The sequence below is a fragment of the Dendrobium catenatum genome, unplaced genomic scaffold (assembly GCF_001605985.2).
Source record: "Dendrobium catenatum unplaced genomic scaffold, ASM160598v2 fragScaff_scaffold_1232, whole genome shotgun sequence".
NCBI classification, from domain to species: Eukaryota; Viridiplantae; Streptophyta; class Magnoliopsida; order Asparagales; family Orchidaceae; genus Dendrobium; species Dendrobium catenatum.
Genome location: NW_021319694.1, coordinates 1,898,492 through 1,919,475, shown reverse-complemented (window position 1 = coordinate 1,919,475; position 20,984 = coordinate 1,898,492). Strand labels below are relative to the sequence as shown.

The following is a 20,984-nucleotide window of genomic DNA, read 5'->3' as shown; positions in this document are numbered from 1 at the left end:
AATTAGCTAATAATCACTAAACTATTATTTTTCTACTAAACAGTAATTCAAACAAAGTTAATTATTTAAAATGGCCATCCGAACGGCATTAACCATTGCTTTCTTACACGCGCGGTAATTAAAAAAGTATTGAGAGAGTACAGCAAATTGACCTGAACTCAAGCTGGCAAGTGAGACATCCACCTCAACTTATATATATTTGCTTAACATGCTGTAACAGCAGGGTAAGTGGGGATGACGACAGAGGTGATGAAATGGTGGAGTAAGATTGCAACAAAGGAGAAGTGGAGAACTCCTCCTCCTTAAAAATAAATAAATTAAAATAAGAGAGCAATTAAGGTCATAAAAAAACAATAAACTTTAATTAAGAGGCTGTTAAATAGACTTATTCTATTGTGTCAGTCCATCATTAGCATCAAACATCGCCTTCAAAACTCACACTCTTAAGGAAAAAAATCACTAAAGTCATCTCTCATGACTCCTTTTAGTTCCCGGGCACCTTTCAAAAAGAAAGGTAGGAGAAAAAAAAAAAAAAAAGTGAAGAATTTAAGAGAAGTAGAGAATTGGAGAGGTTCGTATGAATAAATATAAGAGGGGGTGGGTGGGAAGTTGGTGGAGGGTCCTTAGTACTCCATAGGGAAGCTTGAGGAGATATGGGGAGGCAGCCATGCTGTGATAAGCTTAAGGTGAAGAAGGGTCCGTGGACGGCGGAGGAGGACAAGAAGCTTGTCTCCTTTATCCTTAGCAATGGCCACTGTTGCTGGCGAGCGGTACCGAAGCTTGCCGGCCTCTTGCGGTGCGGTAAGAGCTGCCGTCTTCGGTGGACGAACTACCTTCGTCCCGACCTTAAGCGAGGTCTTCTCACCGATGCTGAGGAAAAACTTGTCATAGACCTTCATGCTAGTTTAGGCAATAGGTATGTTGTTTTGTTCTAATTTTATCTAAAATATTTTAGTTTATGAATGAACGAAGAAGAATACTTTGCACTTATAAATATGATTTTTGTATTATTAGATGAATATTAATATTTTTTTATTATTTTGGAAGAGAACATTGTAAATTAACACCCACCGATAAGTTTTTGGATAAACAGACACACAAGTGATTTGTAGTGACCTTTTTTTACGTACCATATATTGAAAGTTTTAGTAAAAGCCATTAAACTATAATATCATATCTTAGACTCTCAACCTAAGAAGGTCTGTGTTATAAGTTCAAATGATGATGTATTTTTAGAGGAATGATTAGTTGATGATGATCTCTTATGGGGATAAATTGTGAGGTAAAAATATGACTTTTGAATATTATAAATGATTGCCAGCTTACTATAACATAGGTCTTGATCATGAAAAATAAGCTTTATCCGATCTGTCTAGAATGTTCCTAAGAAAAAAAATGTCATTCAAACATATTTATATTATTGAAAATAAATTATTAAAATTAAATGACATTTGCTTTAAGCTTAAGAAAATTATAGTAACATAAAATAAAACTAGGGACAAATTTTCGTTTTTATAAAAAATTTAAAATATATATATTTTATTTTGAGCATTTATTTTCTTAACTTCGAGGATTTAATTTTTCTTCTTATCTTGAGAAAGATTTAAGTAAAATTATACATATATATATTTTTTCTATGTTCTCATATCAACTTAATTTGGGAATCATAATTAGCCCATGAAGCTCTTATTAATTGAAATTTTGACGAAGAGTTGATATCCAAGGCCAGATCAGTACATTCTAAGCCTGTTTTTGAGCAACTAACCATACTTTTACTCCTGCACCCTCTCTATTCCATAATCAAAATTCATCATTGTATTGAAACTATTTTATTGAGTCAAATTATTTGAAAAAGCATTTTCACCACTGTCACTCTAATGTAAAAAGCATTGAGTGAAAACAAAAATCGTTACACAAAATTTGAATTTACAAATTAATGTTTGTTTCATATGCGTTAAAGCAATTAATATAAGAGAATACCATACGATTAATAACACCCTATTAATGCAAAGAATAAAGACTTACACATATTAAAACAAAGCTTAGATGTCACAGCATATTTATTTGCTATACGTTTGCACTAAATTACTTTTATTAATTTTTTGTCGCTTTCTTGATGAAGTGAAGTGTTATATGACATGGCACAGGTGGTCCAAAATTGCTTCAAAACTTCCGGGAAGAACGGATAATGAAATTAAGAACCACTGGAACACTCATATCAAGAAAAAGCTTTTAAAGATGGGAATTGATCCAGTCACACACAAGCTCCTTAATGATAAAACCAGCTCTACAATGGCGGCATCACCAAATTCGACAGTGACAGATGATGGAAAATTCAGCAAAAAAGATGAGCCCGTAGATCAAGAAAATGCCATCAATCAAACCTCAAAAGAAGAGAGTACCAACCCACAACAAAACAGAGAAGATCAAGTGATAGGTTTTTTATGGGATGATGAATTATCCTTTACTGACAAATTATGGAGTTCTCCTGTAAGTAATGAAGCTTGGGAGAGGAGCTCAGAGTGGCTACTTGATTACCAAGACTTTGGTATTGGAGATCTGGAGCTGGAGAGGGTAGAAAGTGCTGGCTTTGCTGATGAACAAATTAAATTGAACTAAGCTCAAAGGGTTGTGTGGAGGGAGCCCAAAGCCTTTGCTAATGAAGCTTAGTTTGAATTGTAAAGTGTGAGGAGATAGATGTTTTTGCCTAGTTTTTGGGGTTTCATCGTCATGTTTTGACCCCCTAGTTTTATATAGTCTTTGTCTTATTAAAGTTCATGTGAATAAGTTGCATGGAGCACCTATCTTAAAAGAACAGGTAGGAGTCATGCAACAAGCACTGTAAAAAGATGCCATGTTTTATTCTCAAGTGAGAAACATTATGTAAGCAATGTAAATAATAAGTACTATTTATGTTAATATATGTCTAAGCTATTGTTGCGTTGGAAAGGCTAATATCTAATACTTGATTTGAAAGACTCGTTTGGTTCCAATTTTCGAAGGTTACATATTAGCAATACTTAGAGGGGCTGTTTGACTGGGTATTGACTTGATTGAAGATTGGTTCAAGGAAATAGAGCATAATAGATAACAAAGAGAAAGAGAGAAGGAGAGCACATACGATTTAAACCATTAATGTGTAGCTTATGCTCACCATAATGGAGTAGGAAGAATTAAATTATCAGAGAGGAGGCTATAACTGCTCTTTTGCTAGGCTCAATTGCTTAAGGAATGGAATTAATAGAATTATAGGGCTTGAGTTCATTTCCAATTTGTGTAAACACTATAGGAAACATGCCGATTTCCAGAGGATTTTCGGCAAAAAAAATCCGTCATAATTTCCGGTGAATTTTCCGGGATTTTCTGGTGTGTTACCGACAGATTTTTAGCGGAATTTCAAATTTCTGAAAAAATGATTATTAGAAATATTAAAAAATATTCATTAAAAATTATTTCATATTAAATAATTTTAAACATTTTAAAAATTTATTGTTAAATTAAATATAATAATTATTTTGATCTAAATTAATTTAAATATATTTATTATTTTAAATATAATATAAATTAAATTAAAATATCTCGGCTTTTATAAATTAATTTTATTATTTTATATTTTATTTAGTTCATATTTTAGTAAGCTTATTATTTAAATATCTTAATTATTTTAAAATAAATATGCACTATTATACTATAAATAAAATAAACACAAGTAGTAAAACAATTTTGCAGCAATGGACAAGTACTGCGGGTGTGCGCGTGTGTAGGTGGGCACGTTTTAACGTGGAAATCCGCTGGAAATGCTAATTTCCGACGGATTTTGAGCATTTTTCGGCGAATTTTGTCCGCCAATAATGCATGTTTTTCCTGTGGTGAAAGCCTTTGCTATTGATCAGTGATAATTTATTAATTGTAATATGGCTGAGATAATGCTGATGCGGCTTTTGACATGGTTGGTGGCATGAAAGTTGTGGTTGACACATCTTGGCACCCCCAAAATAGTGGACCATTTGTCCTTCATGGATTTGGTATTGGAAAAGATTTATCCTTGAAGCATGTGGACCGTAATTAATTAGAGTATAACATATGCATCACATAGCCATTACTTATTTCTTTGGTAGCCACATGGCAACCTCGTAGTGGATGAAAGTAATGTCATTGTTGAATGAACTTTTAAGGTTTGGGGAGCAAAATTGGTTGATCATGAATGAGAAATCCAACCTTCATATATTTAGACTTAACTTTGCTGGTATGCCTTTGATGAACCAATCAACCTTAAAGTAGAAGGAATTGGGCATCATGTCTTTTAAAATTGGATAAGGGGAGGGGAATCTGAACTAGTCAAAACTTTGTGAGGGGCAAATTTGACTTGTTTGATTTTTTGTAAGCTCTTAATCATTTTTTAATCTAGTTAACAAATATTGGCATACTGCACACATTAGAAATCAAACTTTCATGTTTATTGAGACCTCTGACAAGGTATGAGAAACAAGGTATTAGTACTATTCCCTTGCCTCAAAAGCATATTTATAAAAGAACTATAAAATATTGGTGTTATATTTATCTTTCTTCTTTTAGAAGATCACATTCCTTAAGAATTATAGAGATGGTTGCAATGTGCATTATTAGAAACTTCAGCACATATCATTAAAATTTAAAGGGGGAATAGGGTTTTTTACTTTGGACAAAAATAATATAATTTTTTTTGTTCTTTTCTTTATTGATTTTCAAACCAAAGTTTTACCAAATACAATTACCAAAAATTTCTTTCACCAATATAATCAGAATAAAACCAGATTACATTCAATTAAATTGAAAGTAAAGTAAACTGTAGAAAAGTAAGTAAACACAAATTGAGGTTTGTGGTTGTTAGATTAAATTAACGTATGTCCACTCACCAAAGGTCCTTCAATTTGGGAATTGCACTAAATATATCTCTCTTTTAGCACACGGCTAGGCAGAGAAGCTCTTCTCTCTTGATCAGGCGAAGAATCACCATTATAGAAACTTCACACCTGAAGAATCTCCCTCCTCTCACCTCTACGGCTTTATAGAGATTCCATCCCTCCTTTCATTTTCTCAGACTGGTGGAGATGTTGATCCCTTCTCTTACTTGCTTAGTCTAGCAGAGACGTCGTCTCTAATTTCACCTTCAAGCTTAGAGGAGACCGCATCCCTAGCCTCCTATGTTAAGAAGTCTTTGGCCTTCAAGTTGACCCCTCCTCTTGCAGTAGTAGTAGTAGAAGCATTAGCAGGAATAGTAGCAGTAGTAGTAGTAGTAATAGTAATAGTAAGGAAAGAGTTCTTCACCTTGCGAAATGAATATGCTAATTTTTTAGAAATAATGTCTTAAAATTTTAAAAATGAGTTTAAAGGAAAAGTGTCCATCTATATTGAACTTCAACATGTAAAGAGTATATTATAAAGTGAGGTTTTAAAATTTTAGGAGAGTGCGTATGACCATCAAGTCAAAATAAGAGTGGCAATATGTGTAAATGCGGACTCAAGAAAGAAAGTTGTAGAGCAAATAAAGCTTGCACTTAGTACTACACTTATTCATGTATCATGTAGAATGGCTCCTCATGCATCACCCTTTCTAAGAAGAACAAAGTTATATCAAATTGCTTAGTTCATTCCTTTTCTAGATTTTCTTATTATACATACGACATGATTGATCATTTTGCATTAATTTGTACACATAAATCTCATGAAAGAACTCACTATGAATGGAGACCTATGGCCACTAGAATTCATTATAGCACACAAATATCACATAGCCTTGGGGGAAAAAAGCTTATTTTGGTTCCTAAGATTACATCTTATTACATTTTGTAGTTAGTGTGGCACCAAAGAACGAGGGGGTATGTAAAAAAATATTTATGATCACATCACAATATAAGTACAAGAGAATAAAAGAGACAACAAGCATAATATTTTTATGTGGTTTGACTGAACCCCAAAACTAGCATCATCCATGCTTAGCCACCCCTTGGTAGGATTCTAATAATATTTACAAGATTACAAATATATACGACTCATACATTTGAAAATTCAAATCAGGATTGTAGAGACCTAAAACATACCTTAGAAAATTATGGGATAGAAGGGGTATCCAATAATATCACTCAAATAAATTTTAGGCCAATTGGATGTGTATTTAGGGAGTAATTAATGAAAATCAATGAATCAAACAAAAATCACTCTCTAAATATTCATTAATTTTAATTGAGTTTTATTTTTAAATGAAAGAGAATTTTATCATGAATCTATAGAGCTTTAGTTTGTGAAAACTGGTTTTGTGGAAAATTTTCCATGAATTTTTAAAGTTTTGGCTATTTAAATATATTTTACAATTATTTTTAACGATTTTGGGAATTGTAGCGGTAAAAAGGTTGCACTTTACACACATAGCATGTGATTAGGCCACATAGATTTTGGTGGTTAATCCACTAATCGATGAAAGCAATGGTTTTAACCCTCTGTTCTTATGAAAGTATTGATCATATGGATGAGATTTAAACCGTCATTTTATCATTTAGAAGGAGTAAAAAAAACGTGGGATATGATGAAATTTTGACCGTCCAAGTATATATACACAAAACTAACGGTCTAGATTATACCCTCCTTGATAGGGAGGCCAAAACCCTAGTTTTAAAAGATGCTTCAAACTCTTTATAAAATGCAGACCAAAGTTTGGAGGGTTCATATACAATGTATAACGAGCTATTTTTAAAGACACCCATAGACATATGGTTTATGTTTTACATCAATAAGAAGGGTATCAAGGATAGATTTTGTGCTTTTTTTATCCTTAACTCTTAAGGAAGGAGTTTACTGAAGAATTTTATCCTGGAGGAGCAACATATTAGAAGTTTATAAGGCTAGGATGGAGTTTCTCTCAAATGTCCATGGCCTTCAAATGAATAAAAAACACTAGGAGACTATAAAAGATGCTTTGGAATACCAAAAAGTAAAAAAAAACATTTCTTGAGGAAGAACTAGGTTTGCAAGTTAAGTCTCAATCAAGCTATTCAATAATTTACTTTATTCTATGTTCTACAAACTGATATAAGGGCTCAGATCCATCAAAATACCTTGGTTAGATGATTTTCAAGTGTCTGAGATAGTTAGGGAACACACTCTAAGCTAAGAGATGGTTTGAAAAGTTTTAAAATGACTTAGGATCATTTTCCCCATGTTGGGACCATTGGGTCGGGTCAAAGCTAGCCCAAGCCATAGGCTGGGTTTAGGGATATATATGAAAATTTTAGAGATGATTTAAGGAAGACCAACTAAAAGAGATTAAGTGGAATGGAATATTCAATGATCTTATGTCATTTATATATTATTTGAACTTTTATATTGTTTGATTTGTAAATATAGGTTGAGCCACCTAGGATAGGGTTTAAAGAAGCTTTAATGGATTTGAGGTTTGAATGAAGGAGGCTATTTATGAGTAAATTTGACCAAGCCAAATGAGTTAACACAATTAGATCACTATGGGTTGACTCATCCATGCTTTAGATGTGTTTAGGATATTAAATGGATTGAGATTGAACAATGTATATGGTTTAATTGATCATTTGAAAATATTCGATCCAAACTAATCTTACTTTTCTAGTTTCTGTCTAGGTTGGCCAGCACAACCTTTGACTAGGATATGTGGAACAAACATGAGCAAATTACAAGGATATTTGATGAATTTAGTTTGGTGAAGTTCGATGAATAGCTAGGGTTTATAATAGATCAATGTAGAGGTAGCTTGAGCTAGCTTAACAAGGTTAATTAGGTTAACCTCTCGATTAAAAATTCATGGTTGAGGAGTTTGTCGTATGGTGCTCCAATGGTGTTAGTTCATGTAAGGTTAGATGCTAATGGAGAAAGTGTGGTGCAAAGTATAACCCACCAAGAAAGTTTAATATAGATCAGGGTTTTGAATTGATTAAATAGGTGTTAAGATTTAGTTTGAGGAACATAGGGTTTAATTGTTAGGACTAAAATATCTTGACTAGTCATTATATCTAAGGTAAAATAATGTGTTTAGGAATTTAGGTTTGAATGACCTCAACTAAAAAGAGGTCAACAAATGGACCCAAAGCAAGTGTGATAAACTTGAAAAGTAAATAAAACTGAATATAATTAGAATTTAGTTGAAAATAACCTTAAAAGAAATTACCCTAAGCAAGCTGGTTTAAGATGGAAGGAATTCTTGAATGGTAAATCTATTACAAAAAAAGATATTTAAGTGGTTAGAGCAGTATAAAACATGTCATTTAATTACCAAATCATCAATATTTCAAAAGAAAAGGATGCATAAGTGTGGAGTTTGACATCTAACCTTGAGAATAAGATTAAGATTTAAACAAAGATGATGCTGAAAAAGTGTATCCACTACTAGCAGTCTAGATTAAAATAGGGATGGTGCTTGAAGGGCATTATCCACCCTAAAAAATTTGGATTAAAACTAGGAAGGTGCCTAAAAGGCATTATCAACCACTAGTAGATTTAGATTAAAATTGAAACTAAGATGATGGAAAAAAAAATGTTATCCATCACTAGAGGATTTAGATTTAAATTAGAATGGTGCTAAAAGGCATTTTCCATCACTAGTTAATTTATGTTTATATTGAAACAAGGATGGTGCCTAAAAGGTGTTATCGACTACTACCTGGATAAATTAAAATTAGGATGGTGCCTAAATATTTATATCCACCACTAATAGATTAAGCACTAAAAGTAAACTAGGATAGTGCAAAAAAGGCATTATCAAATACTAGTAGATTTTAATTTAGATTGAAACTACCATGCTACCAAGAAGTTGTTATCATCTACTAGCTGATTGGATTGAAACTAGGATGCTGCTTAAAATGCATTATACATTATTAGTAAATCTGATTCCTAAGGGAAAGGATGCTTAAGTGTGCAGACTCACACCAGTCCCAAAACAATAATTAAATAATTTAAAATAATCTCTATAAACATTAAAACTTATAAGTTTTAGTATAATTATTTAGACCCAATTTTGTTATCTAGTCCAAGTTTGTTATGTAACTTTACAATGTAGTTAATTTAAACTTCAAAATTTCCTTTAATACATCATCCATCATAGTAATTCTTGTGATATCATCCATTGATAGGAAACATGGGATACTTTTCCTTAAAATTCATTAGTTGATATTATCCTCCTTGATGGAATTTCTTCACCACAACTTGACCCACCCAAGTTTGTTTAAATTTACCTCCTATCTTTGATGAATCATCTTATCATGTGCTCGAGTCATCTTTGCTTTATATAACTCAACGTTTTGTTGATATAGTAGTCTTTTCTCTTCTAAACCTTCAAGTTCTTCTAACTAGGACTTAATAATTTATTCTGATGTTATTCAATAATTTACTGCAATCCTAAGTAAAGATAACTAGACTTCTAAAGGAAGAACAACTACTGCTCTGAAGATTAAAGCAAAAAGTGTAAAATGAGTAAGAGTTCTATATGTGATTTGACATACCCACAAAGCTTCTCCTAACCTCTAGTTACACTGATGTTTATTATCATATATGATTTTTTTTAAGATTTACACTAGAGTTTTATTGAAGGCCTCTCTATTTGCCCAAGGGTAATGCATCATTGAGTATCTCCAATAGATAATGTGAAATCTAGTAAAGTTATTTATTTTGGTGCTTATGAAGGATGGACCATTATTATGTATAAAATGATGAGGGATGCTAAAATAATAAAAATATGATCTTTAAAGAAGTTTAAAACATGATGTGTGTTAACCTCTCTTAGCAAAAATTCTTATGCATTCTTTGAGAAGTAATCTATTATTGCTTATATAAATTTATGACCTCTAGAAGATGGCAGATTAATTGAACTTATGATATATATGCTTCATCTTTTGAAAAGCCAGAAAGTAATTATTAGATGGAAGATATTTGGTGGTTGATGTAGAATTATACCATGTTTCTAACATTGATGTAAATGATGTGTAATGTTCATATAATGATATATTATTAGTGACTAATAATATCCCATTCAATTAATTTTCATCTTCATTTTTAGTTTAAACTGATGTACACCACACATTTTAACATGCACTTCTTCTATAAATTTTGGAGCTTCTAATTTATTTATACATTGCAACTATATCTGATCAAATGATCTTTGATATACGCTTCCATTAATTAAAGTATAAGAAAAAGATCTTCTTTCGATCTACTTTGTGATATGTTTATCATGAGGGAGGTTATTTTCTTGCAAGTAGTTGATGAAAGGTTTTCTCCAAACTACCACTTTATCATCTATAGGAAGAATAATATTCATCTTGATGGTGGACTTTCTATTTATATACTTGATATCTATGGGTGATAAGGCTTTGTGTGTTAGATGACTATGGTACCACAAGAAGGGGTGAATTAGAATTTTTAAAATTTTTATTAAAAGAAGGTAATTAAAATGATTTTTAAGCTATTTTGAAAAGAATAAGAAATCACATAATTTTTATGAAAAATATAAATAAAAATAAATGCAAGAAATGAAAATAAGAGGCAGAATATTTTTACATGGTTCGGCCTAGATTCCAATTCGACCTACATCCACACTAGCGAACTCTCATGCTAGAATTCACTAATCATAGGTTTGCCTTACAAACCTCACTTCTTTAAACAAAAAAAGTTCTTTACAACCTAAGTACTCTTCTACACGGGCAAGTACAATCCAATCTAATTATAATTTAAACTTCACTAAGCCAAATGGCTTAGATCAAGAAAATGAAATATACAATTTGATGTAAATAATACAAATTCAAATTATTTTGCAATTAAAATGTCCACAATAGTTGAGGTGATCTAACAAATTAATTTTAATCACCTCACTACTTGTAAATTAAATATTAAATTTGTTCACGTTAAGATAGATTTATATTTTGATAAAAATATGAATAATGTTTGAAATAAAAATATTTTCTTGCTGATTTAAACTTTAACTCCTCAAATCAAAAAGTGAATTAGGTTTTAAATGTAAATCTATGCCACATTAAAGAAAATAAAAATTCTTGCTTTGCTAATTTTATAGATTTAAAAGGTGTAATATAGAAAACTTAATATAAAATTCCAAACTAGTATTTCAACAAATAATAAATATTTTTAAGAAAAAAAATATATGGTAAAAGCTAAAAGAATAATAAGTAAATATTTAGTGAAGGAAAGTCAACTCAAGAACATCAAGAGATGTTATGTGGTTTTGTGCGTTGAAGCTTTCCAACCAAGAATTCGATCTCACAAATAAAAAGAGCTCTTGAAATAAAAATCAAAGTTTCTTCTCTTAAGAGTTAGCATGTAAAGATGAAAAGAAGGATGAAAGAATTGTTGGAGTTTTCTTTTTTGTATAGCCCTTAGATGAAGTGGAAGAGGGGTAGTTAAAGGGAAAGGGTAAGTAAAGCCATATTTGAATAAAAATTTTAATCTAATATTAATTTATCAACTAATAATATTATATTTGATAAATAATTCATTTATATTAAATGGATATAAGTTTTAAATGACTATAAAATGGCTAGTCACATGGGAAAGTCAAAAAGTCTTTATATACATCAGAAATAAGGCAAAATCAGCTATCCAACAAATTATATTAAAATTCAATAATGTTTATAAATGACTTATAAATTTAAATGAGAGTCAAATGAGTCATATAACCTATCAATTTTTATCTAATGAATTCAAGGAATCTAATTCAATAAAAATTAAACCACATTTCCCTCAAAATAATATTATATTGAGCAAAATAAAAACTTATGCACATTTTTTAAATATTTAAGGATATATTGAATATTATTATAATTATATGATATAATATATGTAAAATTAATCATACATCAATAAATTGATGTGAAACAAGTTAATTTAAAATGAATAAATAATAAAAGTTTTACCACATAAAATTATTACCTTTAATTTCTCTAATTATATATCTTTCCATAATTTATAATAATTATGTAAACAATGAATGTTAGAAAATTTATTTAATAAAGGAATCTTATAGATTTCTATATCATTATTAATATATAAATTATTTTAATAAATATATTGATTTTGAGCAAATCAAATCACATAAGTAAATATTAATGGACCACTGACATACTCCTAAAATAATATAAAAGCCTTGAAGTTGTCCATCTTGGACCATCTTAAGCTCAAAATTTGATTGAACTTAAGTTGTGCAATGTAAATCCCATAAGTAATTACTATGTACATTCATAAAATCATTACACCTCAAATAATTAGCACATAAATTAGAACATAGAAGCATATATTTGTTATCATCGAAATCTCTAAAATAGGTCATGAGGTAGATAATATCAACATTGTGACACTATAATTCTAATGGAATTGAGTCCTTTTTAGGACAATTTAATTTTTAGCGATCTTAGTTAGGGCATCTATAACAAATTTTTTATGAGGTATCCGATATAATATTACATTTAAATTTATCTCTAAGAGCTTCATCGAGCACTTATGATATGGTATCAAGCTTTCCTTTAACACTTTATAGATTCTCAAAACCTGATTTATAACTTGCTGCGAATATCCAAAAATTTTGACTTCTTGAATCTCATTGAAGATCATTAACTCCAACCTTGTTATTAGAGCATCATATTTAGCTTCATTGTTCATGAAATAATTTGATAGGTGATAGGAGTAATATAATATATCATTATCTAGAGTGATATATACTATGTTGATTCTAACTTTACCTGAGAAAAATCATACTTTGCTCTTTTTTTAGAAGATATAACACCATCAAAATAAAATTCCCATATTAGATTCTCATTTTGTTCTTAATCCATGCTATGTTCATCTAGTAGTTCATAATTGATTAGGTAATTATCTCAAACTAGATGTGTTGCTAAGAAATCTTTAGAGCATGACCTTTAACTAAACGTAGAGGTACAAATGTGATTTTAAATTATAACAGGGTAATAAACCATAAGGCTAATCTCCCTGAAAATATTAGACGAGTCATCATATACTATAATCGATTCATTTTATAGATGAGATTTACTTTATGAGATAATATATTGTGCCTTAACTTTTGAGTAGCGATAATTAGGGAAAGATAATGTTTCTTGATCAATGGATAATTTATTTCAATTGTAAGTAGCCATCTAGTCAAATGATATATTACGTTCTCATTCCCTTGTTCATTAACCTGAGCTAACAAGGTGCCAAGAGATTCACTTAATGTTATTGTATTTATGATTAATGGCTTCCTCGAGATAGGAGAAACTAAAACTAGAGGGTTTATCAAATATTATTTTATAATATCTAAAGCTTTCTAACAACTATTATCCCACTGGAAATGTACATATTTTAAAAATAAATAAGGTTTAGGGAGAAAAATTGGTTGATCATGAATGAGAAATCCAAATTGAAATATTCATATTTAACTTTATTGGTATGCGTTTGATGAACCAATAAACCTTAGAATAGAAGGAAGTGGACATCATGTCTTTTAAAATTGGATAAGAGGAGGGGAATGTGAACTAGTCAAAACTTTGTGGGGGCAAGTTTGATTTGCTTGGTTTTTTGTAAGCTCTTAATCATTTTTTATCTAGTTAACAAATATTGGTAGACTGCACACATTAGAAATCAATCCTTCACTGCTTATTGACATCTCTCATAAGGTATGAGAACAAGGTATTATTACTATTCCCTTGCTTCAAAAGCATACTATATGATTTTTTTTTTGAAAGATGAAGGAGCAATCTTGATGTTAAATTTTTATCTTTCTTCCCTTATACGGAGTCCATAAATTTGGCCCTAGCCTCCCCTGCGGCTTCGGAGGAGTATTAACATATTAACTTCTGGGATAAATTTTGGGAAGGCAGATTACATTTGTAGATAAGAAACTACCAAGAGATTTCACCCTCATTTTACAAAGACTATATGATCTGAGTTCTAGTTTCCTATAGGAACATGAACCTATAGTTATTTACCCCTCCTGATTATAAGAGTGTACTTTAGATTAAGGCTAGTCGTCGATTATATACTTAGAGATATGTGGTATCTTACATATTGTAACATCATTGGCAATTGGAATGGTTGGAAAATTGTTATTTAATATTTGAAATTGCACCATCCTTTACTTAAAATGGATGATGGGGGAATCGATGATAAACCCAATCAAGATCCCATGGTTCCCTCATCCGGGATATTGTGGTCTCGGGCCAGAGGAGGTAGTCAACCCAACCTGATAGTAGGATCAACTTAAATCCACCTTAGCTAGCAGAGTGCTTTGTGCTCTATCGATTATATCTTATTGATTCATATCTAAAGAATTTGATGCCATTAGGGAGCATATAGGCTCTAGCCATAAGCATAATGTAATGGTGCTATTTGGCAGCAAAACCACCTAGTTTAGAGGGCTTCGATCATAACTGTTTACCTGTGATGCCTTTTGGCAACAAAACCATCTATTAGAGGATACATGCTACATCCCGTTAGCAAAAGACTATTTAAGAATAAATTCTAGTGATATCCTCAACCAAATATTAGTTCTTTGTGAGGTGGAGTAATTTTTAATTTGTCCATCTTGACAAATTGTTATAGAATGTCGATAGATTTTACTTTAAGTGATTGGATGGTTGATTTGAATTTTAAATATTTGGTATTGAGATTTTTTGGGAGTTTTTAATTTTATGGGCATTTGAGATTTTGGGAGGCATTTGAAAGTATTTTTGAACCTCTCCGGTTGAAATAAACATTTAACACAACCATCTTTAGGGTTTTTTGTGGTCATTTTCATTTGTGGATGGAACCTTGTCGACTCTATTGAGCTTTCGACAAAGGATCGAGTTTCATAGGCTTTATACTGTTATTGATGAAATTCTTTTTTCATTGATCTTGAAGGCCTTATATGAATGTATAAAATAGATATTCCAGTCAATACCTTGATTGTATATCTATTTGGATTTTAAAATTTGAAACCGATTGATTAAGAAAGGCATGTTAATTAAAGTTTGAAAAATAAAACTTTTCAACAATGGAATTAAAATAACTTGTAGTAAGTAAGCAGCATAAATTAAAATGACATAAAAATTTATAGTGGTTTAGTTAAACACGACCTACATCCACTCCCTGAAGACTCCCACTTTAGGTATTGCACTATTACCAAAGTGACTCTCCTTTTACCCCCACAGTAAGGAGGAGAAGCCTTAACAAAAATCTCTTTCGCCAATCCTCGGTGCGGCATAGAACCATCATCCTTTCATATCCTCCAAGTATAGGCAGAGAACCTTCATCCTTTCACACCCTCCAAGTGTAGGTAGAGTACCTATTATTGTTCACACTCTCCAAGTGTCGACAGAGAAATATCGTCTATTCATACTTTCTAAGTGTTGGAAGAAAACAGAATCATCTTTAAAGATATTCTCACAAGCAATCAAGAAAGACAAGAGGAAGAGTGAAAAACACATATCATATATAGAGATCCGTACCCTTGAGTAACCTTATGAAACCTTCACACTTCACTAACAAAAAATCTCTCTCAAATACTCTCTCACACTCTCTCCTTCAATTGCCCTCAAAAAATCAAGAAACAAAGATTTTTTACTTCAGTCTTTAGTGGACCTTTTATACAAAAGACACAAAAAAGCATACACGATCGTACAGTACAATTGTATGTTCGTATGTACAAACAGTTCAAATACTATTACGTATAAACCTATTATAAATCGGTACAAAATCATTTCGTACTCGATCATCATCCGGTTTGAACCAAGTTTGTCAAGGATAAATAGTTAGAAAATTTCAAAATTTGTCTATATGAAATATTGGGACAAAATGAGTGAGAACAGACCTGAGACATTCATCCTTATACGAAATTGGAATCATCCCGTATGATCCATACTTAGAAAAAATTTTATATGTGAGAATAAACATGAGGCGTTCATCTTTATGCAAACCTTGAATCATCTCGTACGATCTTGGTGTAAGAACAGACCCGAGGCGTTCATCCTTATACGAACCTAGAATCATCCCTTACGATCTTCGTGCTAGAATAAACCCGAGGCGTTCATCATTGTATGAACATGGAATCATCCCGTATGATCTTCATGCGAGAACAGACCCGAGGCATTCATCCTTATTCGAAACTAGGATCATCACATACGATCTATACTTAGAAAAAGTATTTTCATTAAGATTCGTTCAACTGCTCGACGGGAAAAATAATTGACCAGATAGTCTCGTACTAAGTGATATCGTATAGTACGATCAGTTTAAAAGTATGAATTTTAAACTCTCCCCCGGTGTGTGTGTGTATGTGTGCTCAGTTACTCAATTACAATCACACACTCTCAACCTCAATAAAATGGAAAATGCAAACTTCAATTACAATAAACTCTAAACTAATCTTGATTTGAAGTCTTCAACAATCCGGAATATAATTTTTCTGAAATGCTAGTACAATCAAGAGCAAAAAAATTCTTTTAAAATATGTTAGAAGAAATAATAATTAAATAAATAATATTTGGAATCATTAAAAATATATAAGTTGCAAGAATATCAAACATACAAAACTAAGTAGCAACTATCTCAATAATCTTCCCTTTTTTGATGATGACAAACAATTATTATTTTAATAAAATTGAAAATCTTAAATTTCTTCTTAACTCCTAAATAAATAAGCATGTGAATATATGAGAATTTCTATTAAGTACAAATCAATTTTTTATTTTTTTATAAAACCAAAAAACACTCCAAACAATCATAAAAACACTTCAAATAGAAAAACAAAAAATTAAAAACAACTCTAACAAACACTAAAAAACAAAAACAAATAAATAAATAGATAATATCTCTCCTCATTTTTGGCAACAAAAAAAAGAAGGAAGAAGAAAAAAAATAAAAGAAATGTAAGAAGTCATATGAGAAACCTTTGATAATTGATCTTGAAAGAGATTGAATTATAATTTGTAATAACAAGATTAATGTTCATTAGAGAAAAATAAAAATTCATAATATTTAAATTAAAATATAACATAGATAAGATAAATATATCAAGGTTATGAAAAAATCAATACAATTAGATAAGGAGAATTATTGATAAAGTGATAAAATAAAGATTAATTAAAGTTAAATTCCAATACAAAATATAATTGAACATTATATTGATTTGAAATTGAAGACTAAAAGATAGAGAAAAGAATATTTTCAATACACTTGTTTGGCGACATTGCGCATCTTTTCAAATATTTGTGGCACACTTTGTGCATCTTTTTATATTTGGGCTAATTTTGTGCCTCTTTTTAATTTGCAAACCATTGTGCATATTTTCAATTTTTGTACACTTGTACAATTCTCAATTTTTTAATTAATCTTTCTAAAATCAATAATCTAAAAACTCAAACTTCTCTAAGTATAAAGATAATTATATTAAAAAGAGAAATAATAAATATTAAGACATCAAAAGTGCAAGTAATATTGAAATTATGTATGCCTAAAAAGAACATGAGATTGATACCCTTAACTTGATCGAGTTATAAATTAACTTATATTTTTGAAAAATAGATTTCTTAATGAATTTAATTTTTGTATTGCTGTTCATATTATAATACTTTTTTAGATCAATTAAGTCAGGATTATCATATAGAAAAATTAACAATTCAAATAAAGAATAAAAATAACTAAACGAAACACAACAGTTTTTATTGATATCAAAATGAAGATCTAAAACAATAAAGAACATATGATATCAATATCAAAGCAATAAAAGTATAAAAAAAACTAAACAAATACAAGTACATAAACTATAGAAATTATCACATCACATATCTAAAGATTGGAAAAGATAACACACAAGAAATACATCTATAAATCTGAGAGGTCCTGGTCTGTAGGAGGTGGCTGGTTGAAGATAGAAAAATAGCTATTCATCATAGTCACATTAGTGTTCACCGAGTCGAGCTGAAAATCCAACCCATGTCCTGCTAGTATTATGCATCATGCTGATTTAGATGAGTCTGAATTTGATCAAAGTGCTGATAAAAATGACTCTCTAATCGGTTAAAATGCTGGACCATCTCCTAAAACTCAGGTCCATAAGTAGCCCCAGTTGTAGGTGCAGGTAGATAGGAAATTCAAGTAGATGATTAGGATGAACAAGATTATATTTCTTCTCAAGGATATAGGTCACTAGGTGTCCTAAAGAAATATTCTTCTTCCTTTTATGTGAGACATGTCCAATTTAAGAAAGGTCATGAAAATAGTTAATAAAAAGTTGGGCTTCATCTATAGGTTGACAAGCCATGATAAGGTAAGTAACAATGGATAGAAGTGGAGTAATATTAAGGCTATCACAAGATTTAGGAATAATAAAGGTTCTAAGAACACGCTGAATGATCCTTACATTTTCATTTAAAGAAGAGACCCTAGATAAATGACATACTTGTTCAATCCCTCTAATAACTTTGTTTATTTCAATTCAGTCAAAGTTAGATGTAGAAGATAAACTGTGGGCTCTAACTCCTTGAGTCCTTTAGTGTAAAAAAGTTCTCAAATCTTCCTTAGTTATTTCTACCCTTTTCTTCATTACAATAGATCTGATCCTACTCTCATCCTCACTAAAAGACATGTTTGCTAGAAAGTAGTGGAAGGTCTCTTTGTTATAGGCATGAATTAAAGTCAAGATAAATGAAAATTCACTAGTGGCGAAAAGAGGCATCATTAGAAAGTGAATATCCTCTTGAAGTAGGATTCTAGAGGGTGTAATATTGGCAGAAATAAACCTAAAAAAAAAATCCTCATTAGCCCTGGAAAGAAAGTTGTCGTCTCCACCCCTAGAAGAGGGTCCCTTAGTGAGTCTACCGCTCTTTCTAGAATTGGCCATTGCTAAGATTTGAAGGATTAGAAAAGGTTATTTAAAGTGTATGAAAATGAATTCCAAAGCCCTTGTATTTAAAGAAAAATGATCTTTCATACGTAAAAAAATTTGTTCGTACTGTACGATTGATAGATTATATATGACGAAACAAATTTCATATGTATGAACGAATACTTTGTAATCACATAAGTTATGAGGCCTCTTTTTGTACAGGCTTTTTAACCATATGATTGTACATACAAACAGGTGTTGTCTGGGATAATAATTTATTTAAGATCATTTTAGTGATGGTTAGATTCATCATTCATACAAAATGACATGTAGTTTGTTTGTACAAACTATAGGTTCGTACGTATGATCAATTATAATAACTGATTCTTCCTATATAACCATTTAGGTGCATACATACGAATGAATACACATCATCTGGGATGATATAGAGATCGTATAGTATGATATGTATTAGAAAATGAAAACATTACATAATTAGTTCAAAATAATGATCAAAATACTACAAAATTCGTACAAGATAAAAATAATTTTGTATAGTATGAATAGAACACTTTGAAAAATTCACATGATCGATTAGAAACAAAAAAATCTGATGTGAAAGCATTTCAAAAATACACAAAACATAAAAACAAAATAATAAATCACAAAAACAAATAAGCATATTAAATACAAAAACATAAAACACACAAAGACACATCAAATTTGTAAAAAATGTTAATTAAGCATTAAGATCAATCACACCAAGCCTTGTTCTTAATGTGCTAAAAGTATTAAAGACTAGTAGTTTTGTAAAAATATTTGCAAGTTGATTTTTAGTTAAAACACGGTTCAATTCAATTTCTCTTTTGGATATATGTTCCCTTATGAAATGATGCATTATGTCTATTGTTTGGTTCTATAGTGTTGAGTAGGATTTTTTGAAATGCACATGGCACTAGTGTTATCACAATAAATTAGAATAGTGCCTATTATAAATCCTAAGTCAATCAACTGTTATTTCAACCAAAGAACTTGTACCATATAACTTCCTAAGGCATTATATTCAACTTCAACAGTAGATAGGGCTATGGAATTCTGTTTTCTACTGGACCAAAAAACTAAAGAATTTCCTATAAATTGACAAGATCTAGAAGTACTCTTTCTATCAACCATACAACCTATAAAGTCTGAATCTGAATATCTAATTATTTCAAATGAAGAGCTAAACTTAGGATACCATATCCCTAAGTTTTGAGTTCCCAAGAGATATCTCAAAATCCTTTTTACTACTATCAGATATGATTCTTTTGGATCTGATTGAAATCTAAAACAAAAATAAATACTGAATATAATATCAAGTCTACTAGTAATCAAGTAAAGTAAAGATCTAATTATTCTTCTAAATTTCTTTTAATCAATAGATTTTCCCTTTGGATCCTTATCCAACTGAACTAAGGAACTCATAGGTGTATTAACAGGTTTAGCATTATCCATTTCATAATTTTTGAGGATGTCCTTAACATACTTTGACTAACAAAGAAATATTCTCTCCTCAATTTATTTAATGCTAAAACCTAAAAAGTAACTAAAAATCCCATTAGACTCATCTCATATTCACTACTCATTATTTTAGAAAATTCATCTCAAAGAATTTTATTTATAGATCCAAAGATTATATTATCAATATAAATTTATACAATAAGTATATCATCTCCCAATTTCCTTAAAAAGAAAGTGGTATCCACACTTCCTTTTTTAAAAGATCTCTCTAGTAGGAAAGTGCTTAACCTCTCATACCAAGCCCTAGGTGCCTGTTTTAATTTAAAAATATGATTTGAATATTTTGAATTTTCAAAACCTGGAGGTTGTTCAACATAAATATCTTATTCAATCACCCTATTTAAAAAGACACTTTTAATATCCATTTGAAACAATTTGAATCCTCTAAAATAGGCAAATGCTAACAAAATCCTAATTGCTTCAAGTCTCGCTACAGGAGCAAAAGTCTCCTCAAAATTAGTCCCTTCAATCTGATTATACCCTTTAGCCACCAATCTAGCCTTATTTCTAATAATAAAGTCTCCTATGCCATAATCATGATTCATTACAAATTGTTTTC

General features: G+C 30.5%; 1 protein-coding gene across 1 annotated transcript; it reads left to right on the top strand.

Moving 5' to 3' along the window:
• The first annotated feature begins 627 nt into the window (after positions 1-627).
• LOC110104863 (protein ODORANT1) lies at positions 628-2,908 on the top strand. Its single transcript, XM_020834134.2, has 2 exons — positions 628-916; positions 2,148-2,908. The coding sequence occupies exons 1-2, from the start codon at positions 654-656 to the stop codon at positions 2,617-2,619; spliced, it is 735 nt and encodes a 244-aa protein (XP_020689793.1). The 5' UTR covers positions 628-653; the 3' UTR covers positions 2,620-2,908.
• The last annotated feature ends 18,076 nt before the right edge of the window (positions 2,909-20,984 follow it).